The sequence below is a fragment of the Macaca nemestrina genome, chromosome 5, assembly GCF_043159975.1.
Source record: "Macaca nemestrina isolate mMacNem1 chromosome 5, mMacNem.hap1, whole genome shotgun sequence".
NCBI lineage: Eukaryota > Metazoa > Chordata > Mammalia > Primates > Cercopithecidae > Macaca > Macaca nemestrina.
Window position 1 is genome coordinate 176,812,303 of NC_092129.1, and position 25,540 is coordinate 176,837,842.

The window sequence follows — 25,540 nt, forward strand, 5'->3', positions numbered from 1 at the left end:
CTCCCCATGGACATGTGGAGGAAGAGAACAGATAATCATCAAACACTTGCTATTTACCAGGACTTCATACATATGCTCCATAGATTGATACATAATTGCCTAGAGTGGCATGTTGAAGTTATAACTTTGCCAGATAGCTCTTCATTGTGGGCGAGTGTCTTCTGCATTGTAGGATGTTTAGCAGCATATCACTGGCCTCTACCTACCAGATGCCACTAATGCACCACCACCCCCAGTTGTGACAAATAAAAACGTCTCCAGAAATTGCCAAAAGTCCCCTGGGTAGAAGTCCGGATGGCAACATCTTCCCTGATGGAAAATCACTGGTGTATCCTTACAATACCCTGGGGTGAATGGTAAATTAGTGTCCTCTTATTACCATTAACTACCCACCAGCTGTGCTGGCTGTGTTTCTTCTGCTGCTTAACTTCTTCCCTAAGGCTTTTTGTACACTTTTCTGTAACCATAAAACTGGAATGCCCTTCCTCTTTCTCTGGCTAACCCCTACTCATCCATCAGGTATCAGCTCACTATCACTTGCTCAAGGAAGTCTTCCCTGTTTTTCACCTACTTCTCCTTTGCACTACTTACCCAATTCGAATACAAATAGCCTAATTATTTAATAATATCGGTATCCCCTGCTAGGGTGCAAGCTCTGTGTCATTCAGGAGGGTGTTTACCAATGCCTCCCTACGACCTAAGACTAGATCTGACACACAGAAAGCAGTCAACATACATATATTTATTTAAAAATCCCCAATAATTAATAAAATCTACATGTAATGAATCCTTACTGTAAACATAAAGTATAAACTGTTTTCTTGGAATTCCAAAATAACTCCAATATGTTTCATTTTGCTTTTAGGCAGGAGTTATCCTTCATTCCTCTTTCCCCAGACCCCACCTCCAATCTACCACCAAACCCTGCCACTTCTACCTCCAAGACATATCTTCAGGATCTGAGCTCTAGTCCCCACCATCTTTGAATCTGATTACCTTATTACTTTTAAACTGGTCTCTCTGTTCCACTCCCACCCTCCATGAACATCATCTACATAGAAGAATGATTCCTTTAAATCACTAATGTCATTCTTCTGCTAAAATCCCTCCTATGGCTTTCCGTAAGACCCAGATTAATATCTGAACTTTTCGCTATCACTTGTAAGGGTCTCCATGATCTGGCCCTCCTTCTTACTTCTCTATCATCACCCTACCAATCTTCTCAACTACCTCCACTGTGCTCTAGGCACTCTGGCCTCGGGGCCTTTGCTCTTGCTGTCCCTTCTGTGTGAAATGCTGTTCCCTCTGCTCTTGCCAAGATTAGCTCCTCGTCATTCAAATCTGGACTTAACCTTTCCCTACCCATTCAGTCAGCACTTGGTATATTAAACGATTTGCATAGTCTACATCATTATTTGGTTTTTAAATGGTGTGCCCTCTCTTTCACGTAGAAGGTAAAGTTCCATGACAGCAGGAAGTTGGTTCGTCTTGTTCATCTCCGGCGCCCAGGACAGAACGAGGTACATATTAAGTGCTTAGTATTTGTTGAACGCTAAATGTGGTTAAAGCGCAAAAACCCATGTTTCCTAATCGCTATCCCCAACTCTGCCTTCCAGTGACGCTAACCGACCTGAAAACCGCAGACTCCCTTGACAAGCGGCTTTCACTAACTGCCGCGTGAACGGGGAGAAAGACCCAGTGGGGATGCAGAAACAGGCAAAAGGTTGTCAAGAGAGACGCTGAGTGATGAACCACTAGTCTCCCTCTAAACTACAAACAAGAATCCACGCCCCAAGGGGGCGGACAAGGTGAGAGCAGTAACCAGAGCCAGGGCACTGTACGGCCGCCTACCTGTCAGAGGAGTCCGCGTCGTCGAACTGCCCGGGGACCACCCGGCTCATAAGAAAACGCCGGTAGTCCATGGCTGCAGGGCGCCGCCGGAGGCCGCCGCTCTGCGCTGGGACAGGAACGGCTCAGACGGATGTACCCACGGCCGATCCAACGGCCTCGGCGTGGATCTCCGCCTTGTAAAGCATTCAGAAGCCAACAGTGGCCACCACGTGCGACGGGAAAACGGGACCAACAGGTCCACCACCCTACCACCCCAACCGGAAGCCCCGCGCCGCCTCGCCCGGAAGTCTGGCTTGAGCGGAAGTCCTGCCCCTGCGCCGGGCTGAGAGTCCGGCGCTCGCTCTGAATGCCGGGTGGTATTGGCTTGTGGGTGTTTTGTGCTCCCGGGCAGGCGTGTTGAGTAGCTGGCCCAGCGAGGCCCGTGCTGGCCGTTTCTTATCGGAGTTTTGGGGTTTTTTTCCCCCACTTTGTGTTTACTGCGGCAGGAGGCGCCAGCTAGCCCGCAGGCTGTTCGGCCTAGGGGGTCGTAACCTCCCAATTTCACCACTCTCTGGGAAGACAGACCCGAGGCCGTCCCCCGCCGCACCCACAGTGGTTCGGAACTCGCGGGCTGCGCCGGTCCCCGCGGAGATCCCCGGGCGCGGGCGGACGTCACACAGGGGCGTTCCAGCACTCCGGGAGCTCCATTGCGAGTTTGTGAGAGTCCTCGGTGGAGGAGGTTGGAAAGCGTTCTCCCTCCCACAAAACCCGGTGCAGAGGGAGGGAGCGCCAGGTCCGTAGCGTGGGTCCAAGAAACTCTATGGATCCTGGAAGTGAGCACACTTTTGTGTCTTAAAAAGTTTGGTGTCTCGTTTTGAGGTGAAAAATGAATGAGATAAGTGCTTTTTAAAAAGGTAAAGTTTGTCGTACAACTGAAAAAGCGTTTAAACAAGATTATAGTTTTTGCCAGTAACGCCCGTGACACCTCTTTTAACTCCTGTCCTAAAACAGCTTTAGAATGTCTGGGACATCTATTCAAACATTTGATAAATATGTTAAAAATCCAACATAAACCTGTAAGGACAAATGAAAGATGGAAAAAATAGCCTAACTTTAAATTAAAAAGAAACTGGCAGATTGTGCAGTGCCATATGAGGGATAAACAAAGTTGTAGAAATGTAATCGGAAGTGCTGGGTTCACAAACAAGAAAACTTAAGAAACAAGTCCTTTGCGCTGTTTTGCATTGAGAAAACAAAGCAAGAATTTTTCAGATCTCACCACAATCCAGGCAGCATTATTTGAAAGACAAGGGAAAGGTGAGCATGAAGTTGGGCCTTTCACTGATCCTGACTAGTCTGCTTGGCTTACTTTTTTGTCTTTTACCGAGTGATGACATAGGTTTGAAAACAACTAATTTTCTTTTTTTTTTTTTTTTTTTTTTTTTTTTGAGACGGAGTCTTGCTCTGTCACCCAGGCTGGAGTGCAGTGGCCGGATCTCAGCTCACTGCAAGCTCCGCGTCCCGGGTTTACGCCATTCTCCTGCCTCAGCCTCCCGAGTAGCTGGGACTACAGGCGCCCGCCACCTCGCCCGGCTATTTTTTTTTTGTATTTTTTAGTAGAGACGGGGTTTCACCGTGTTAGCCGGGATCGTCTCTCGATCTCCTGACCTCGTGATCCGCCCATCTCGGCCTCCCAAAGTGCTGGGATTACAGGCTTGAGCCACCGCGGCCGGCCGAAAACAACTAATTTTCAATAAACTATTCATTCAGACCTTCAATAAAAGAATCCAGGCAGATGAGTAATGACTATAAATTGAGAGAGCTTGATAGAAATAAATCATTAGAATGCAGGTTTTCTTCAATCAATGTTTGCTGTGTAGACAGCACCGGTCCATTTGCAGTAGGGGATATTGGAAAGCCGTAAGTCTACTCCTCTTCAGACGGTTTATGATCTGTAAATACAAACACTAACACCCTTGAAACAGTGGTGAAGCTCTAGAACAGTAAACGAAATCACCAAGTACTGAATTGTAAGATAGAGATTTAGAGGCTGAAGACATTGAAGCAATTTTGAAAATAGATAAATGGGTAGACCAGAAGGTTTTAGGAAGAGAAGCACGTGCCAGGGCAGATGACTGAAGCTTAATTCGTAAGGAACATTATCTGTTTGCAGGGAAATGAGCCTGATCTGAGTAGAGCAGGGGAGTACTGGGTAGGTAATATCACTCCAGGCTATGCATGGCCTGGAAGGACAAGAAGAATTTATAGACTCAATGTGAGTGGCCATCCTTTCCACTCAGCCCCGGAGAGGCCTGAGGAAGTCAGGAGAATGTGGACCAGTGTGGCAACATGGGATAGAAAGAAAGCACAGGTTACTGAAAGACTTTTTTCTTTTTTTGAGACGGAGTCTCGCTCTGTCACCCAGGCTGGAGTGCGCTGGCGTCATCTCGGCTCACTGCAAGCTCCGCCTCCCGGGTTCACGCCATTCTCCTGCCTCTGCCCACCACCAGGCCCGGCTAATTTTTTTTTTGTTTTGTATTTTTAGTAGAGACGGAGTTTCACCGTGTTAGCCAGGATGATCTCGATCTCCTGACCTTGTGATCCGCCCACCTTGGTCTCCCAAAGTACTGGAATTACAGGCGTGAGCCACCACGCCTGGCCCTGACAGCCTTTTTTAAAGGAGACATGGACGAGACTTGGTATCTGAATAGCCATGGATGATGAGGTAGAGGGATGCCACGACAACTCCAATTTGCAAACACTAGTACCTGAGGGAATAGGCGCAGTATGGGAAAGTGAGGAGGGAAAACTGAGTTACAATGCTGTTTTTGACTTGGTAGTGAGGTGTTCAAGTGGCAGGTATCAAGTAAATAGAAATCCAGCATTTTGTGGAAACTAATAGGTCTCTGATAATATTTTGTAAATATCCTTTGATTAAATAACATAGCGATCCCTTCGCCTTCTAGGTCCAAAGCCGCCTAGGGAATTATTGGATAGTAGCCAATATTATTTGTTTTTCTCGAAATCAGTATTTACTACCATATCAAATTATGGTATACTCAGACTAAAATTTTTAATTTTTCTAATAACTTGACAAATGACATTTCAAACAAGGGCAGTGAACTTTTTCTACTTAATGAGAAGAATAGGGAAAAAGCTTTTTGTTTGCACCTACTAATAGACACAATTTTTTTTTTTTTAAAGAAGCCTTCCATTATTCAACAGTTATGAACAAGGACTATCAAATATTTTGGCCATCACCTTCAGATCCTGTACGTTTTGAAGTGGATACTTCTCATGAAAAAGTAGAAAGCATATCAGAATCGGATACCATGAATGTCAGCAATCTTTCTCAAGGCATAATGCTTTCAGATTCTCCCATCTGTATGGAAACTACCAGTACCACTTGTGACTTGCCTCAGGTGTGCATTGCTTATAAGTTCTGGGAGGCTCAGATGTATTCAGAATTCAATTTCTTCAAAAATATAAGGAACAATAAAACAATCTTCAGTGGACACAGAAAGGAAGGGAATACACGGTCTGGTTTTCCCAGTTTCACTAGCGTAAGCTACATTTTGACCAGCCTGGGCAACATGGTGGGACCCCATCTCTGCTAAAACTATAAAAATTAGCCAGGCATGGAAGCGAGCACCTGTAATCCCAGTTACTCTGGAGGCTGAGACAGGAGAATCACTTGAACGCGGGAGGTGGAGGTTACAGTGAGCCAAGATCGTGCCACTGCACTCCAGCCTGGGCGAGAGAGCGAGGTACATTTTTACACAGCATTAAAACTGATCCTTTCTAGCCTCATGAAGTCCCAGGAGTGCAGCCAGGGGACATGACCACAACAATTCAGGCACAGAGGCAGGACAAGAGCCCAAGGAACCTGGCTTATAGTCTAATGCATCTTCCACTTATGTCAGTATGCAAATAATTCAGTTGTCATTCATAATGACATTGACAGCACCCTGCATGTAAATGACAACTTTCCTATCTTCATGAAGATGCCTAGCTCCTTTTATTACAAAATAAAAGGTTGTAATGTCCCAATATCTTCATGAATGTTGTTCTAAACATTTGATAGTCAGTGACATCTGATTCCACTAAATAGGAATTTATAAAAATACGTCACAGATATATGCCTGTTTTATATATCTTCAGTGTTAAAAGATTAGAATAACAACCATCTTAATGCTGTTTAGACTAGATTTAATAAACATCAAAGAATTATCAATACATAAATATGCTATCATGTATTCCTAAGTTTATAGTCACATGATTTGACTAACCAAAAAACCAAAATATTAAAATAGCAAGCTATTTGTTACATTGTTGTTTAATATTGGGACTCTGTTAGCATAGTTTTACTAAAAGGGAGCCAAATATATGCTGGGGAAAGATACCAGAAAGCACATTTTATCTGTGTAATGAAATATTCTAATAGCAGAATTACATAACAATGTGCAAATACCTTTAGAAGAAGCTTATGATGTTTGCTTGAAGTATTAATGCCTTTTTTATTAATACAGAATGAAATAAAGAATTTTGAAAGGGAAAATGAGTATGAATCCACACTTTGTGAAGATGCTTATGGCACACTAGACAATTTGTTAAATGGTAAGTATCTATTTGTTAGCAATATGCAAAAGAGAGAAACTTTTTTTGTGTGTTCTGTGATAATAACAATAGCCAGGTATTGTGCTAAGCACTTTATATATATCATCACACTTAATCCACAATCTTATTGAAATAAGGCTTTTAAAAAATTGAAATAAGGGCTGTTTTTATCTTCATTTTACAGATAAGGAAAATAAGACTCAGAGAGTAACTTGCCCAGGATTGTGTAGCTTTAAATGAATGAGCCGTAATCAAGTCCCAGTCTCAGACACAAAAATTTTCTACTATACAAGTATCTTTAAATGTGTATTGAGGTTGGGTGTGGTAGATCATACCTATAATCCCAGTGCTTTGGAAGGCCAAGGTGGGAAGATTGCTTGAGCCAGGAAGTCCACGGCTGTTATGAGCTATGATCATGTCACTGCACTCCAGTGGGCAACAGAAGGAGAACCTGTCTCTTAAAAAAAAAAAGAAAAAGGGCCAGGCACAGTGGCTCACGCCTGTAATGTCAGCACTTTGGGAGGCCTAGGCAAGTGGATCACCTGAGGTTGGGAGTTCAAGACCAGCCTGACCAACATGGAGAAACCCCGTCTCTACTAAAAATACAAAATTAGCCGGGCATAGTGGTGCATGCCTGTAATCCCAGCTACTCAGGAGGCTGAGGCAGGAGACTCCCTTGAACCCAGGAGGTGGAGGTTGCAGTGAGCTGAGATCACGCCATTGCGCTCCAGCCTGGGCAACAAGAGCGAAACTCCATCTCAAAAACAAAACGAAACAAAACAAAAAGCAACAGGTACAGTGGCTCACACCTGTAATCCCAGCTCTTTGGGGGATCAAGGCAGAAGGATTGGTTGAGTTCACTAGTTTGAGATCAGATTGGGCAACATGACCCCGCCTCTACTAAAAATACAAAAACTTAGCCAGGTGTCATAGTCCTAGCCACTTTGGAGGCCTAGATGGGAGAATTACCTGAGCCCAGGAGGCTGAGACTGCAGTGAGCTGAGATCACGCCACTGCACTGCAGCGTGGGCAACCACAATGAGACCCTCTCTCAAAAAAAAAAAAAAAAGAGAACTGTGTGTTGATGTAACTCCAAATCTGTTATTCTAATCCTAAATTGATACATGAAAGCTATGTGGGATTTAATCATATAATGAGATACTTTGATCATGTTTTTGGTTTTGTTTTTGAAATGGATCTCACTGTGCTGCCCAGGCTGGTCTCAAATTCCTGGGCTCAAGTGAGTCTCCTGCCTCGGTGTCCCAAAGTATTGGGATTACAGCTGTGAGCCACCACACCGGGCCCTCCATTGATCATGTTTATTAAAGCAAATCTAAATGCTGTATACAAATGTCTTTATTTTTAATACTTGTAAGTAATACTAAAATGAAAAGATTTGACAAGGCTTATTGAAATTATGGAATTTAATACCTGCAGGTACAAGAAAAATAAGTACTGCCGAGGCGGGTGGATCACGAGGTCAGGAGATCGAGACCATCCTGGCTAACACGGTGAAACCCTGTCTCTACTAAAAATACAAAAAATTAGCCGGGCATGGTGGCGAGCACCTGTAGTCCCAGCTACTCGGGAGGCTGAGGCAGGAGAATGGCGTGAACCCAGGAGGCAGAGCTTGCAGTGAGCCAAGATGGTACCACTGCACTCCAGCCTGGGCGACAGAGCGAGACTCCGTCTCAAAAAAAAAAAAAAAAAAAAAAGAAAGAAGAAAGGAAGGAAGGAAGGAAGGAAGGAAGGAAGGAAGGAAGGAAGGAAGGAAGGAAGGAAGGAAGGGAGAAAAGTGCTATAAGCATTAGAAAGGAAGAGAAGTAATGAAGTAATTATCATTATTTACAAATATGTACTTTTCTACATAGAAAAGTCATAAGTACCTACAGATGAGCTATTAAAACTAATAAAGTTTAGAAGAAAGCTAGATATAAAATTAATATTAAAAAACCAATAACATTCCAATGTACTAGCAACAACAGATGTAAAACAGTAATTATTAAAAACTTACTATTATCAGTAGCAGCACAAACTAAGGTACCTAAGAATAAATCTAACAAAAAGTGTAAGTTTCCATTAAAAAATATTATAAAACTTTCCTGGAGGCCATAATAAATAATTAAATGTTTCATGTTCAGATTGTAAAGATGTCAGTTTTCCTGAAGTCTATTAATTAATGCAATTTCGTGTATCCTACCTTAATCCTAACATTCCCATTCAGAAGTGAAAAAGTTAAAAAAAATACCCAACACAATTTTGAAAAAGAAGATGTGGAAACTTATCCTGCTAGATTACAAGAGTTATTAGTTATAGTAATTATAATGATGTATTATAGGCAGAAGGGTAACAAACCAGTGGAATAAATAAAAGACAAAGTAGACCCATTTATGTATGAGGACACATGGTATTTGATAGAGGTGTCATTATAAACCAGTGGGGGGTTTCATTTGGTTGTGCTGGAACAGTTGGCTCTCTCAATGTAGGAAATGATTAGAACCTTACCTCACACCAAATACAAAATAAAGTGCACATGGATAAAGGCCTACATGTGAACTGCAAAGTTCTAACTTATAAAAGAAGTGTAGAAAATGCTGTATTAGTCTGTTTTCACCCTGCCATAAAGAACTCCCCAAGACTGGGTAATTTATAAAGAAAAGAGGTTTAATTGGATCACAGTTCCACATGCCTTGGGAGGCCTCAGGAAACAGAATCATGGCAGAAGACAAACAGGAAGCAAGGCATGTCTTAAATGACGACAGGAGGGGCAGGAGAACTGCCAAACACTTTAAAACCATCAGATCTTGTGAGAACTCACTATCGCAAGAACAGCATGGGGAAAACCGTCCCCATGATTTAGTTGCCTCCCACTAGGTCCCTCCCTCAACACATGGGGATTATAACTGGAGATGAGATTTGGGTGGGAACACAGAGCCAAACCATATCAAACGCCTTTGTGACAACAGAAAAGATTTCTTTTTCTTTTCTTTTCTTTTTTTTTTGAGATGGAGTCTTGCTCTGTCACCCAGGCTGGAGTACAGTGGAGCGATCTCGGCTCACTGCAACCTCCACCTTCCGGGTTCAAACTATTCTCCTGCCTCAGCCTCCTGAGTAATGAGACTACAGGCGCCTGCCACTATGTCTGGCTAATTTTTTTGTATTTTTGTAGAAACAGCGTTTCACCATGTTGGCCAGGCTGGTCTTGAACCCGTGATCTTCTGATCTGACTGCCTCAGCCTCCCAAGGTGCTGTGATTACAGGCATGAGCCACCACGCTCCGCCTAAGATTTCTTAAGACATGAGAAATGCAGGGTCAGGCACGGTAGCTCATGCCTGTAATCCCAGCACTTTGGGAGGATGAGGCAAGCGGATCAGGAGATCAGGAGTTCAAACCCAGCCTGGCCAATATGGTGAAACCCTGCTTCTACTAAAAATACAAAAATTAGCTGGGCATAGTACGCATGCCAGTAGTCCCAGCTACTTGAAACGGTGAAACAGGAGAATCACTTGAATCCAGGAGGCAAAGGTTGCAGTGAACTGAGATCACACCACTGACTTCAACCTGGGTGATAGAGTGAGACTCCGTCTCACAAAAAAGACATGAGAATTGCAATCCATAATTGGTGCATTGACTACATTAAGAAAACATCTGTATGGCCAAAGTATAATAAAGTAAAAAGCATGGACTGAAGATACATGCAATATAATTGACAAAAGATTTGGTATCTAAACTACAAGTCACTTAGAAAAAGGCACATAATGGCTGGGCGCGGTGGCTCATGCCTGTAATCCCAGCACTTTGGGAGGCCAAGATGGGCGGATCACGAGATCAGGAGATCAAGACCATCCTGGCTAACACGGTGAAACCCTGTCTCTACTAAAAATACAAAAATTAGCCGCGTGTGGTGGTGGGCACCTGTAGTCCCAGCTACTCGGGAGGCTGAGAAAGGAGAATGGCATGAACCCGGGAGGCGGAGCTTGCAGTGAGACGAGATAGCGCCACTGCACTCCAGCCTGGGTGACAGAGCGAGACTCCGTCTCAAAAAAAAAAAAAAAGAAAACGTCACATAACTCAGGCCAGGCATGGTGGCTCACACCTGTAATCCCAGCACTTTGGGAGGCCGAGGTGGGCAGATCACATGAGGTCAGGAGTTCAAGACCAGCCTGGCCAACATGGTGGAATCCCATTTCTACTAAAAATAACAAAAATTAGCTGGGCATGGTGGTGCATGCTTGTAATCCCAGCTACTTGGGAGGCTGAGGCATGAGAATTGCTTGAACCCAGGAGGTGGAGGTTACAATGAGCCGAGATCGTGCCACAGCACTCCTGCCTGGGTGACAGAGACTCTGTCTCAAAAAAAAAAAAAAAAAATCACATAATAGAAAAACAGGCAAAGTATATGTATTAGTAGTTTGCTAGGGCTGCCATAACAAAACACCATAAACTGGGCTGTGTAAACAACAGAAATTAATTTTCTCATTCTTAGAGGCTGGCAGTCCAAGATCAAGGTGCCAGCACGGTTGCTTTCTCCTGAGGCCTCTCTCCCTGGCTTGCAGATGGCCAGTTTCTTGCAGTGTCTCACATGACCTTTTGTCTTTGTGTGTACGCCTTCCTGCTGTCTCTTCCTCCTCTTACAAGGACACTGGTCATACTGGATTAGGGCCTACCCTTGTGACCTCTTTTAAGCTCAATTACTTTTTTAAAGGCCATATCTACAAGTAAGAGTCATATTTTAAGGTACTGGGGATTAGAGCTTCAGCATATGAATTTTAGGGGCACACAATTGAGCCCATAACAGTATACAACAAGCAGATCACAGAAAGGAAACCTGTAAGACCATTAAATACATGAAAGGATGTACATTAAGAAGATCACAGTAAAATACCATTTCATACATATGAATTTGACATGTTTTGGAGGGATGTGTAGAGCAAAGGAACCCTGAGGCTACTGGTAGAAGCATAAATTGGTACAAACACTTTGGAGAGTAATTTTGCAATATCTAGTAAAGTTGAAGATATGTATTTTCTATAATCCAGCAATTTCACTTCGAGGTGTATCCTCAGAGCCTAGACAAAAATTTTTACATTGGCATAGAAGGAAACATGTTCACTGCAATGCTGTTTTTAAGGGCAAAATTAGAAGCAACTTAAATAGCCAACAAGAAAGGAATAAAGCGTAGTCTTTCAGTATAATGAACTACATATGTATGTATTTATATGGCTAAGCCTCGAAAGCAAAATTTTGTGTGAAATAAAGACTTTTTTTTTTTTTGAGACGGAGTCTTGCACTGTCACCCAGGCTGGAGTGCAGTGGCATGATCTTGGCTTAATGCAACCTCCGTCTCCCAGGTTCAAGTGGTTCTCCTGCCTGAGCCTCCCAAGTAGCTGGGATTACAGGCATGCACCACCACGCCCTGCTAATTTTTGTATTTTTAGTAGAGACGGGGTTTCACCATGTTGGCCAGGCTGATCTCGAACTCCTGACCTCAGGTGATCCACCCACCTCAGCCTCCCAAAGTGCTAAGATTACAGGTATAAACCACTGCATACAAGACTTTTATATGGATATAGATATAGTGATATGCTATTTATGTAAAATATAAAAGCACATAAAACAATGCTATATATTAATCATTCACCTAAAGTGTTGCAGGGTATTTTGGAGTTTGAGGGAAACAGTGACACTGGACATCTATCAGACCCCCACAATCTGTTAGCTGTAGTTTTCACTATAAACCCATATTATAGTCCTTCCTGTGATGTCTTATTTGTAAAGGTAGGTTTTTGGAGGTTGCTATAATAAAAAGCAAGTCCTGCATGAAAATCATTGTGGAATAGGAAGTGAGAGTGGTGGTCTCCAATCTGATTCCACGGTTTGAGGTGCTGTATTATGCCTAACAATGTACATCCAAGTAGTAAAGTGTGGTTGTTTAAGAATAAAATATTATATTTTTCTTTTAGTTTATATGTATTTTCAAACAGCTAATAACTTAGGACAAATACTAGTTTGAACTTAATTATTTACTAAATGGAACTTAAATATTCCTTTGGTCCAGAGGTACTGTGAAAAAAAGTACTGAGACTTTAAGGGTGTCACAAAATGAAGAAATCTGGGAACTTTATTCTTTGGGAATGATTATGTTGATAATGATTATGTTGATTCTTATTTGCTTCTGATTTTAAAAAACATTACACCTGCATAATTTGTCATATTGAAAAATAGTACAGCATAGCATTTAGAAGTAGTAGTCTAGAATCTCAGCAGCACTGCTTAGCAGCTCCGTGACCTTAGACAAGTGACTTTAACATCTCTTGTACTTCAGTTTCCTTATCTGTAAAATAGGGATAATAACAGTACTGACATCAAGGGATTTTTGTGAGATTAAGCAAGTTTATATGTGTTTTCTATTATACTATCCCTGTCCTTTTGAAAGATTTTGTACTTTAAAACATCTTAAAATTATAGTACAACAAAATAATTTTGAAGATATGTATTTGACCAGAATTACATATAACAAACTTTTTTTTTTTTTTGAGACGGAGTCTGGCTCTGTCGCCCAGGCTGGAGTGCAGTGGCCGGATCTCAGCTCACTGCAAGCTCCGCCTCCCGGGTTTACGCCATTCTCCTGCCTCAGCCTCCGGAGTAGCTGGGACCACAGGCGCCCGCCACCTCGCCCGGCTAGTTTTTTGTATTTTTTTAGTAGAGACGGGGTTTCACTGTGTTAGCCAGGATGGTCTCGATCTCCTGACCTTGTGATCCGCCCGTCTCAGCCTCCCAAAGTGCTGGGATTACAGGCTTGAGCCACCGTGCCCGGCTAACAAACTTTTTTGTAGCAGTCATTTGGGGACTTCTTTCCCCCATGTAAAGTTTTGTTTTGTTTGCTAGCATAAAACCATGCTAAAATCCACACAGTAAATAAGGTTGAAATAATACTTAATTTGTAAGTGGCTACAGCAGTTTATTTGATAAATATAAATATAACTGTTACCATCCAAGTTCATGATCTACTCGTTTTTATTTCCTTCTTTCTCTTTCTTATGAGACAACAACATTGAAAATTACTCAAAGAATGTACTAACTCAGCCAGTTGACACCATCAGCATATCTTCCTTGAGACAATTTGACATCGTTTGCAAATTTCACTGTGTAGAAGCATTTGATGATGAAATGACAGAGAAACCAGAATTTCAAAGTCAAGTGTATAATTATGCAAAAGACAACAATATAAAGCAAGACTCATTTAGGGAAGAAAATCCAATGGAAACTAGTGTTTCTGCAAGTACAGACCAACTTGGTAACGAGTATTTTAGACAGCCTCCTCCTAGAAGCCCGCCTCTAATCCACTGCAGTGGAGAGACCCTGAAATTTCCAGAAAAATCACTGGCTAAAAGTACTGCCAAGGAATCTGCCCTCAACCCTAGCCAACCTCCAAGCTTCGTGTGTAAGGAAAGTGTACACAATAATATTGTAAAACCATTTATAAAGAGAATAGTTCTAACCTAGTTCATCTGAGAGTTAATTATAAAGCAGAGGAAGTACGATTGTGATGGTCAGTAAAGCCTGTGGAGTATTAAAGGATTCGTTAAAAAAAATTATATATATATATATATAAAATCTGAGACTTTTCCAAGCAGTGCTAAATCACCTAGTTAGCATAAGGGACTTTGCTTCTCCGGGGAAAATGCATTCTGAGATCTTAGCCAATTCAGAAATAAATTTTTCTGGTAAAGAAAAATAATCCTCAAGTCCATACTTGAGGATTAGCTCTACCAAATGGTAATTTCTCTAAGGCTCAGGACTCTGTCTTACCCTGTTATGCACCACAGTGTCTATATGGTTCCTTGAATGTAATAAGCTTTTTTTACTATAATTTTTTCCATCGAAAGCAAGCATATTAGAGAAGTAAAGAAACAAAAGAATGGCTGCCGTGTAGACAGAGCAGCCTGAATATAATAAGCTTTTATATTTGTTGAATCAAACTGGCTGGCAGTAGCAGAGTTTACAGTAATGGAAAGGTTAAGAAGAGGAAGGAGTGCTGAAGCACTAATTAATTTTTCAAGAAAAACAAGATTTCTCTGTCATATTGGACTTCTATTGACAAGCAAAAAATACTAATTTTTCTACTAAAGTGAAAATATTAGTTTATCATTTGGTTTATTGATTCCGAGCACACATGTAGTATCCTCAGAACACTGAAGATACTGACAGTATATATTCTGTGCACTTTCTGAACAAAAAAATTAAAAATACTAGGAATTGGTATGGGAAAATAGATAAAATTCACGAATAGTATAAGTAATACCTTTTCTCTCTTGTTGTTTTGTTTTGTTTTTGATACGGAGTCTCACTCTGTTGCCCAGGCTGGAGTGCAGTGGCACGATCTTGGCTCACCGCAACCTCTGCTTCCTGGATTCAAACGATTCTCCTACTGCAGCCTCCTGCGTAGCTGGGATTACAGGCATGTGCCACCACACCTGGCTAATTTTTTTTGTATTTTTAGTAGAGACGGAGTTTCACCATGTTGGCCAGGCTGGTCTTGAACTACTGACCTCAAATGATCCACCCGCCTTGGCCTCCCAAAGTGCTGGGATTACAGGTGTGAGCTACTGCACCTGGCCAATAATACCTTTTCAATGTGAGTTTGATGGGAAATACTATGACTATAATGCCTTATTTACAAGTATGAGCATTTTCATTTTTTTGAAAGTAGTTGACAGTACTTAAAAGAACTTTCTTTGTCCATGTTGATTTCTGGAAAACAACATTTTAAAAATCAGCCTAAATAGGGTTTCTCAAGATTGTTCTTTCCTCTTTCCATTGCATTTAGCTGTTTTTCATTCAGTCAAAAGATACTTTTAGGCATCTATTACATGCCAGGTCTGTACTACGTATTAGGTAATGGTTAGAAAACAGACAAAAAGATGCAGTTCTTGTCCTCATGAAAACAACATCCTACTAGAGGAGGTAGTCATTAATCAAATAATCACACAAATAAATGTGAACTTGCAACTATGATAAGATCAATAAGTTATGTGAATAAAGTTACATACAAAGTATATGTAGAGCATGTTATATAAAGTTACTATATATGCTATGATGCTATATAAAGTTACGTATAAACTTGCAACTATGGTAAGTGCTGCAAATATAAGTAGGATGGGCATCTATGATTAGGATACCACCCTGATCAGGGAGTCTGGGGAAGGCATCCCTGAAGAAATGATCATTGAGCTGAGCTGTAAAGGATGAGTAGGAGTGAATTGGGCAGCTAGGGGTAGGAGAACATGCCATACAGAAGGAATAACGTCTGCAGATCCTGTGGCTGCAGGAAGCATGGTACCTACTGGGACCTGAAGGAAGCCCTGAGTACAGGAAGATCAGAGTTGGAGGAAGGAGGAGGGGTATAGCAGATGAAGACAGGTGGTACGGGCCAGCTACTGCTTTAGTTCATTTCATACTGCTGCAGCTATATCACAGACTGGGCAATTTATAATGAATAGAAATTTATCTGGCTCACGGTTCTGGAGGCTAGGTCCATGGTGCCAACATCACACAAGGGTCTCTGTGCTGTCATTTCATGATGGGAGGTGGAGGGGCAAAAGAGGGTGAGATCAAGGGAGCAAGTGGAGGCTGAACTCACTTTTATTTATTTATTTATTTATTTATTTATTTATTTATTTATTTTGAGATGGATTCTCGCTCTGTCACCCAGGATGCAGTGCAGTGGCACCATCTTGGCTCACTGCCACCTCCGCCTCCTGGGTTCAAGCGATTCTCCTGCTTCACCCTTCTGAATAGCTGGGATTGCAGGCATGTGCCACCACGCCCAGCTAATTTTTTGTATTTTTAGTAAAGATGGCATTTCACAGTGTTAGCCAGGATGGTCTCAATCTCCTGACTTTGTGATCCACCCGCCTCGGCCTCCCAAAGTGCTGAGATTACAGGTGTGAGCCACCGCACAGCCCCCAACTCACTTTTGTAATAAATCCACTTGTGATAACTAACACACTCCTGCGATAACAACATTTAGTCATTTTTATTCACCTCTTACTAGGCCCCATCTTCCAACACTGTTGCATTGGGGATTAAGCTTCTGGCACATGAACTTTAGGGAATGCATTTAAACCATAGTAGATATCAAGAGCAAGATATTAGGGCCTTGTAGGTCTCAGTAATGATAGTTATCTTTATCCCAGAACAATGAAAAACCATTAAGATGCAAGGTTCTGCAGAAGGATGAGCTCAAAAAACAAAATACAGAAGTCCTTGTCTCTAAATTCCAGAGAATTATACAGCGCACCACTCCCTTTTACTGGGTTTTTATTTATTTATTTTTTACATACGAGGTCTTGCTCTGTTACTCAGATTGGAGAGCAGTGTGACCATGGCCCACAAGAAATCCTCCTGCCTCAGCTTCCGAAGGAGCTAGGACTATAGGCACGTGCCCCCACACCTGACTGATTTTTAAAATATTTTTTTGGAGAGATAGGGTCTCACTATGTTACCCAGGCTGGTCTCGAACTCCTGATCTCAAGGAATCCTCTCACCTTGGGCTCCCAAAGTGTTAGGATTACAGGTATGAGCCACTGTGCCTGGCCTGGGGTTTGCTTTTTGTTTGTTTGTTGTTTTTTGAGATGGAGTCTCGCTCTGTTGCCCAGGCTGGAGTGCAGTGGCATGATCTCGGCTCACTGCAGCCTCTGCCTCCAGGGTTCAAGCAATTCTCCTGCCTCAGCCTCCTGAGTAGCTGGCACTACAGGTGTGCACCGCCACAGCCGGCTAATTTTTGTATTTTTAGTAGAGATGGGGTTTCACCATGTTGGCCAGGGTGGTCTTGATCTCCTGACCTCATGATCTGCCCACCTCAACCTCCCAAAGTGCTGGGATTACAAGCATGAGCCACTGCACCTGGCCCTGGGTTTTTAATGTCATATTCATTTCACCATTTCTTACCACAATGTACTGTCTTTTTTATTTTTGTTTATTTTATTATTACTATTTTTTGAGACAGAGTCTCGCTCTGTCGCCCGGGCTAGAGTGCAGTGGTGCAATCTCAGCTCACTGCAACTTCCGCCTCCTATGTTCAAGTGATTCTCCTGCCTCACTCAGCTTCCTGAGTAGCTGGGATTACAGGCATGTGCCACCACGCTTGGCTAATTTTTGTATTTTGGGCAGAGATGGGTTTTACCACGTTGGCCAGGCTGGTCTCAAACTCCTAACCACAAGTGATCTACCCACCTCGGCCTCCCAAAGTGCTGGGATTACAGGCATGAGCTACCTTGCCCGGCCTACTGTCCTTTTGTAACCTCCCCAAAACCTGTACTGTCAGCATAAAGTCAATCATGAGGCATGTTCTTCTGCCATTCTAATGTTCCTAAGAGTCACAGAATAATTAGAAAACAGTCTAAATGTGGAAAAAAAATATTCAAAAGAGAAGAGACCTTCCCTAAAAATCCAAACTTTTGGCCCAATAATAAAATGTAAAAAAAAAAAAAAAAAAAAGAGAGAGACCTTGCAGTCTATAAGGTAATTGATAGATTTATTTGTCTGAATTCATTTGAAGTCAAAGCATCTTATATGTGTGCAGGGAAGTTTGCATAATAGAAAATGGTAAGAGGACAAAAGTTTAATTTTCCTTTTGTCAAAGTAAATGGGATATATATCTGTCATATACTTACTGCCTGTGCTCTGCTGTGCTGTTAGGTGCTGTACAAACATTTAGCAATTAATACATAGGTATTAACTTTTGTTAATAGGCATTATTACTGGAAGTAGGTACTATCGTTACTTTATAGTAGAGGAAACCAAACAGGGGATCTACTAACAGAATTCAAGGCCAGCCCTATCTGACTTGAAAGTTCATGATCTTTCTACGCATTCACATTTACTTTGTTTATTATAATTTACAGACTGCAGTTCCTTCGAAAGAAATACAGAATTATGGGGAGATTCCTGAGATGTCAGTCAGTTATGCAAAGGAAGTCACAGCAGAGGGTGTGGAGAGGCCAGAAATTGTCTCAACTTGGTCTTCGGCAGGCATCTCCTGGAGGAGTAAAGCATCTCAGGAGAACTGTGAGATGCCTGACATGGAGCAAAGTGCTGAAAGCTTACAACCTGTTCAAGAGGACATGGCTTTAAATGAAATCTTGAAGAAATTAAAACATACTAACAGAAAGCAGGAGGCGCGAATCCAAGAACTCCAGTGTAGTAACCTGTATTTAGAGAAGAGAGTTAAAGAACTACAGATGAAGACTACCAAACAGCAAGTGTTCATTGATGTCATCGATAAGCTAAAGGAGAATGTTGAAGAATTAATTGAAGAAAAATACAAAATAATCCTAGAGAAAAATGATACTAAAAAGACACTACAGAATTTGCAAGAGATTTTAGCTAACACCCAAAAACATCTTCAGGAATCCAGGAATGACAAGGAAATGTTACAGCTTCAATTTAAGAAGATCAAGGCTAATTATGTGCGTTTACAGGAAAGGTACATGACTGAAATGCAACAAAAAAATAAATCTGTAAGTCAGTATTTAGAGATGGACAAAACCTTAAGCAAGAAAGAGGAAGAGGTAAAGAGACTACAACAACTCAGAAAAGAGCAGGAAAAGGTCACAGCTTCTGCTCTGGACTTGTTGAAACGGGAAAAAGAGACCCAAGAGCAAGAGTTCTTGTCTTTACAGGAGGAATTCCAGAAACGTGACAAGGCAAACCTGGAAGAAAGACAGAAACTGAAATCTCGACTTGAGAAATTGCTCACTCAGGTTAAAAATTTGCAATTTATGTCTGAAAATGAAAGAGCTAAGAATATAAAACTTCAGCAGCAAATCAACGAAGTAAAAAATGAGAATAAAAAACTTAAACAGCACGTTGCAAGGAGTGAAGAGCAAAATTATGTCCCTAAATCTGAGACAGCTCAGTTAAAGGAGCAATTAGAGGAAGTCATGAAGTCAGATATTACCAAGGTATTGATACACATTCTAAATCTCTAATGCGGATTTTCAAGAGTTTCTAGTGGTCTGGTGATGCATATTTAGATGTGGCACTTATATTTGTTTGCAGAAATAATTATTAAGGAAAGAAACAGATCTCGGCACTTTGGGAGGCTGAAGCAGGAGGATCTCTTGAGGCTTGGAGTTTGACACCAGCTTAGGCAACATAGTGAGACCCCATCTCTACAAAACATTTTTTATATCAGCCAATCTGCCATGCATGGTGATGTGCACCTGTAGTCCTATCTATTCGGGAGGCTGAGACGGGCGAATTGCATGAGCTCAGGAATTTGAAGCTGCAGTGAGCTATGACTGTGCCAGTGCACTCCAGCTTGGGTGACAGAGCAAGATTCTGTCTCAAAAAAAAAAAAAAAAAAAAAGGAAGAAGAAAGAAAAACAAAAAACAGATATGGAAAGGAAAATACACCACAAGTTTGGAGAAGTTTCTTTTGGTTCATGAGTGTTCAAAGAACAGCTATTCCTGCCTTCTTGTGATTATTTTGGTAGAGGTGGCAGTTAACCTGGGAATTTTGTGGGTACTCATTGCCAGTAATCAACAGCATCTCCCAGCAGTTACCTCTTTTTTTTTTTTTTTTTTTTGAGACAGTATTGCTCTGTTGCCCAGGCTATAGTGCAGTGACGCTGTCGTGGCTCACTGCAACCTCTGCCTCCCAGGTTCAAGTGATTCTCTTGCCTCAGCCTCCCGAGTAACTGGGATTACAGGCATGCGCCACCATGCCCTGCTAATTTTGTATTTTTAGTAGAGATGGGGTTTCACCAAGTTGACCAGGCTTGTCTCAAATTCATGACCTCAAGTGATCCACCTGCCTCAGCCTCTCAAAGTGCTGGAATTACAGGTGTGAGCCACCATGTCCAGCGCCAGGGTTCCTTTGAGAAAAGATTTTCAAAGTCATCTCTCAATCCTATTCATCAACAAAACAAAATAATACAATTGCATGTTTGGTTTACAAGGCAAAACAAACCTATATCATATGCTAGTTTTATGCATTTAAGAACAGCATCAGAACCATATCAATATGTTTGGAGAACCTGTAATCCTTTATTATATGTAGTTCAAAAGGCTTTTTTTGGCAGCCAAGAACCTGGAAACACACTGCAGAAGTGATAATTTTCACAAGACAGAGCACATCTATTTCCGTTGTGTAGGCCTGTCTTAAAGTATGTATAGTAAACTCTTATTAACTGATTACTTAGAAAGAAGGCAAATCTGAACTAGAAAAATGTGTAAGTTAATTTTTTGTATTTGTTTTATTTATTTATTTATTTATTTATTTATTTAGACAGACTCTCACTCCGTTGCCCACTCTGGAGTGCAGTGGTGCGATCCCCTCTCACTGCAACCTCTGCCTCCCAGGTTCAAGCGATTCTCCTGCCTCAGCCTCCCGAGTAGCTGGGATTATAGGTACACACCACCAAGCCCAGATAACTTTTTTTTGTAGGTTTGGTAGAGACAGCGTTTCACCATGTTGGCCAGCCTGGTCTGGAACTCCCAGTCTCAGGTGATCCACCCTCCTCGGCCTCCCAAAGTGCTAGGATTACAAGCGTGAGCCACTACACCCGGCCTACTTTTGTATTTGTTTTAACAACTTGAACTGAGCTAATGTTACCTTAAGATGTCGTTAGTGGCCCTCTTTTATGAATCTGTAATCATTTTAATTTTTCTTTACAAGTAAATTATTTTACTGTTTTTAAGGATTCTTAGGAAAATATTCTTTTCCTAAATTAAAAAAAAATTCTAAGATCTAAGAAAAAAGGATTATCTAAGCTAGTGATTTTCAAACTTGAACATTCTTCAAAATTCCCTGAAACGCTTGTTAAAACACATATTGCTGGCCCTACCCTAGAGTTTCTGATTCAGTAATTCTGGGGTGGGGCCTGAGAAGGTGCATTTCTAGCAAGATCCCAGTTGTTGATGCTGCTGGTCCTGGAGTCACACTTTGAGAACCACTGACCTAAGCCATCTTAACTGGAGCTCCTAACCAAATCATGATGCATTTTGAATGGGTAAGCTCTAAATGAGTTAGTTTAATTGTACAGAAATTTAGCATGGTATATAATTTTCTTCTTGAGCCTTTTTTTTAAGTTCCTTATTTTATTTTGATTAATCAATTTCTCTAACACTCTGAATTCATACTTACTCTGCTTATAGTTTTGCTTTTCACGAACTCTAGTTCTGTTTCCTCAAAGTATGGCCTGGGAGTATCTGTGAAGTCAAAAGTATTTTTATAGTAATATTAAGACATTATCACCTTTTTTACTCTCATTTTTTCACAAGTGTACCGTGGAGTTTTCCAGAAGCCACACGATATGTGATGATGTAATTGCTCTCATGGCTGATGGAATGTGTGAAGCAAATATGAGAATCCAGCTATCTTCAATTAAGCCAGCATTAAAAATATTTGGAAAAAAATGCAGAACAGTGCCATTCTTTTCACAAATGTTTTGTTTTGAAAAATGTGGTAATTGTTCTATTTAAAAATTGTTATTAGTTGGGCACAGTGGTTCACACTTGCAATCCCAGCACTTGGGAGGTTAAGGCAAGAACAGTGCTTGAGCCCAGTAGTTCAACACCAGCCTGGGCAACATGGTGAGACCCCCATCTCTACAAAAAATATGAAAAATAGCCAAATGTGGTGGCATGCACCTGTGGTTTCAGCTACTGGGGAGGCTGAGGTGGGAGGATTGTGTGAGCCTAGGCATTTGAGGCTGCAGCGAGCCGTGTTCACACTACTGCCCTCCAGCTTGTGTGACAGACTGAGACCTTGGCTCAAAAATAAATAAAGAAATAAATTGTTATTTATGTTTATACAAATGGATTTATTGCTACTTTAAAAGAATTAGTAAACAAATATTTTAAAATATTCTCAGTTTTCATTTCTAAAGGGATCCTAAGATCAAGAAGTTTGAGAACTATCAACCAAGGTTTTTAAGAGTGGCATTTTATACAGCATTTTACTTAAAAGATATTTCAGGTTCTTTGTCATTTTTTGACAAATCTGAATTACGTGTATATAGGATACAAAAATGACACATTCTAATCTGCTTCTGGATTGCTCACCTTGTGAAGAAGAGAGCCTGAATCCTGCAGATATAGGAAGATCTTCTCAACTGGCCTCCGAAATGCACAGTCTTCTGGCTCTGATGGTGGGACTTCTCAAGTGCCAGGTAATAAAACATATATTAGATATTTTAGTAGGGGAGGAATAAATAATAGGGTTGGACTAAAAGAGAGGCAATAAAAGGAATTAAGTTGTGGAAGAAGAAAATGAAGAATTGAAGATAAAATACAGACCCCTAAGCCATCCATCCAGCCCTTCTTTGCCCCATGTCTTCTTTCTGCTTATCTTTCTTGAACACCTAATCCTCACAAGTGTACAGAAAGATAAAATGTAATAAGATAAAAAGAACCCCTTTATTAAGTACTTCCCACATTTTAGGAATGCCTTCCCAGAGCAGTAGTCTTGTGCTCTGGTCAGTCTGTGCCTAGTGATTAGTGATTATTCACATTAATGAGCTGTTTGCCCAATCTGAAATACCACTTTTGGTTAGGAGCCGGGGAAGGGCAGTCCAATGAAAAGTGAAGTTGCTGTCAGAGGAGTTCAGATGCTGGCTTATCATTTCCTAGCTGTGTGACTTGACCAAGTAACCTAACCTCCACTTCAGTTTCTTTATCTTTAAGATGGGGAAATGATGCTTCTGTCCTGGGAGTTTATAAACACTGCATTTAATGAAAAAAACAATGAAGGGACATGCACAGCCAGGTGGCTCACGCCTGTAATCCCAGCACTTTGGGAGGCCGAGGCAGGCGGATCACCTGAGGTCAGGAGTTCAAGACCAGCCTGGCCAACATCGTGAAACCCCATCTCTACTAAAAATACAAAAATTAGCTGGGCATGGTGGTGGGTGCCTATAATCCCGTCTACTTGGACGGTTGAGGCAGGAGAATCACTTGAACCCCGGGGGGAGAGGTTGCATGAGCAGAGATCGCGCCACTAAACTCCAGCCTAGGCAAAAGAGCAAAACTCTGTCTCAAAAAAAAAAAAAATTAAAATTAAAATTAAAACAATGAAGTCTTTCCATACTAACCCTTTATTAGATGCCTTCTGATGAGTAATTGAGGAATAGAGTGCAATATGATTTTACCTCTTTTGATTTGCTTACTTATTGAAAGGAGATTTATTTTTGTTTCATATGCATGTTTTTTACTTCCTTTTAGCTTTAGTAAAAACTTTTTCATCTAGCTTCTGAAACTCTTATCCTTAGGACATCACCAATTCTGATGCTGAACATTTCAAAGAGAGTGAGAAGGTTAGTGATATAATGCTGCAAAAATTGAAGAGCCTCCATCTTAAAAAGAAAAATTTAGATAAAGAGGTACTATATTTATTCTTCATCTAAAATGTATATTATTTTTAGCGAAAAAATAGTTAAAAGGTAGTGAGGAAGTAACTCTTAAAGGTGGAATGATTTAAAACATTATTTTGGGGGACTAGATTAGTTTTACTGTGCCCCTCACTAAAGAGATAAAATGTTCAACATTTGACTTGTTTTATTGCTTATCTATACTGGAAAACCTACAAAAAATTTAGTATGATAATTTTTTTCATTTTTGCATGGCACTACTGATTCCCGAAGGCTCATTTATTTTGATTTTCCTATAGCGATTTCAAACTTCATCCTTTGGAATAATAGAAACATTTAAAACAATTTTATTTCTCAGGTGGGTGAAGGGTGAGTGCAGAGGTTCTTGAATTTTGTTTAGTTACTCTTTTCTTTAATTTTTTTTTTTTTTTTTTTTTTTTTTTTTTTTTTTTAGACAGAGTCTTGCTCTGTTGCTCAGGCTGGAGTGCAGCGGCATGATCTTGGCTCACTGCAGCCTCCGCCTCCCAGATTCAAGCTATTCTCCTGCCTCAGCCTCCCAAGTAGCTGGGATTACAGGCATGTGCCACCACGCCCAGCTAATTTTTGTATTTTTAGTAGAGATGGGGTTTTACCATGTTGGCCAGGCCAAATTTAATGAAATGCGACCATTGAACTCCTGACCTCAGGTGATCCACCTGCCTTAGCCTACCAAAGTGCTGGGATTATGGGCGTGAGCCACCGCACCCGGCCTCAAGTATGCTTTTCTAGGCGTTGCAGAATAGAGATTGAAGGATAAAATGAAGAGAATTAAATAGGGAAGGTGATAACAGGATGTCAAATTGTACCATTTTGAATCTGAGAGGAATGCAGAAATGACAACTTTTTCTGGCTAAGGAATCAAAATATATTCAGACCTGGAATCTTGGATCATAACAAATTCAGTTCTGTAGCACTTCTCTGAACTGACGTCTCGCGGGTATCCTGAAGAATCTGTCTGCCTCGTAGCCAGCCTGTAAAGGACAGGACCAAGGTATGAGCATAGCCACGCAGAGAAACAACTGGCATCCACTTCTCTAAACAGCTTTCAAAAATAAGCCCAACTGAGGATATTACAAAAATACAATTTCAGGCTAAGCACAGTTGCTCATGCCTGTAATCCCAGCATTTTGGGAGGCTAAGGCAGGCAGATGGCCTGAGCCCAGGAGTTTGAGATCAGCCTGGGCAACATGGGGAAACTCTGTCTCTACAAAAAATACAAAAATTAGCCAGGCGTGGTGGCACACACCTGTGTCCCAGCTATTCTGGAGGCTGAGGTGCAAGGATCACCTGAGCCCAGAGAGGTCGAAGCTGTGGTGAGGCAAGTCTCAAAACCCTGTCTCAAAACAAACAAACAACAACAACAAAAAGCAAAACAACAAAACAAAAACCCAAAAATACTTCTTTCAGATATTTATGTTCTTTTGGTTAATTTCTATGTAATTACTGAAGTATTGACAGGTGATATGATGTCTGCAGTTTGATTCAGTGAAGGGGGATGGACGGAAGAGGGCAGTGATTGAGGATACAAATGACATTGACCATTAGCTGTTAATTATTGAAGCTGAATGATAGTTACATGGGGCTCATTAAAGTTTCTTCTCTATTTTAAATATTGGAAAATGTTCACAATAAAGAATAAAAAATATTCCGTGCACCACACTTCACTAATCAGTTT

The 25,540-nt window shown here is 41.2% G+C and overlaps 2 protein-coding genes across 2 annotated transcripts in view; one reads left to right on the forward strand and one right to left on the reverse strand.

Annotated features, from left to right (window-relative positions):
- Positions 1-2,413, reverse strand: part of LOC105487429 (RIO kinase 1) — a 29,001-nt gene extending 26,588 nt beyond the window's left edge. Inside the window, exon 1 of the mRNA XM_071097672.1 lies at positions 1,852-2,413. Within this exon, the coding sequence (XP_070953773.1) occupies positions 1,852-1,922 (71 nt within the window). The 5' untranslated portion in view covers positions 1,923-2,413. The remainder of the gene's footprint in view (positions 1-1,851) is intronic.
- A 95-nt stretch (positions 2,414-2,508) lies between these two features.
- Positions 2,509-25,540, forward strand: part of LOC105487384 (cancer antigen 1) — a 61,460-nt gene continuing 38,428 nt past the window's right edge. The window contains exons 1-7 of the mRNA XM_071097674.1: positions 2,509-2,663; positions 5,035-5,252; positions 6,360-6,447; positions 13,494-13,903; positions 18,358-19,416; positions 22,480-22,629; positions 23,728-23,838. Of these exons, the coding sequence (XP_070953775.1) occupies positions 2,651-2,663; positions 5,035-5,252; positions 6,360-6,447; positions 13,494-13,903; positions 18,358-19,416; positions 22,480-22,629; positions 23,728-23,838 (2,049 nt within the window). The 5' untranslated portion in view covers positions 2,509-2,650. The remainder of the gene's footprint in view (positions 2,664-5,034; positions 5,253-6,359; positions 6,448-13,493; positions 13,904-18,357; positions 19,417-22,479; positions 22,630-23,727; positions 23,839-25,540) is intronic.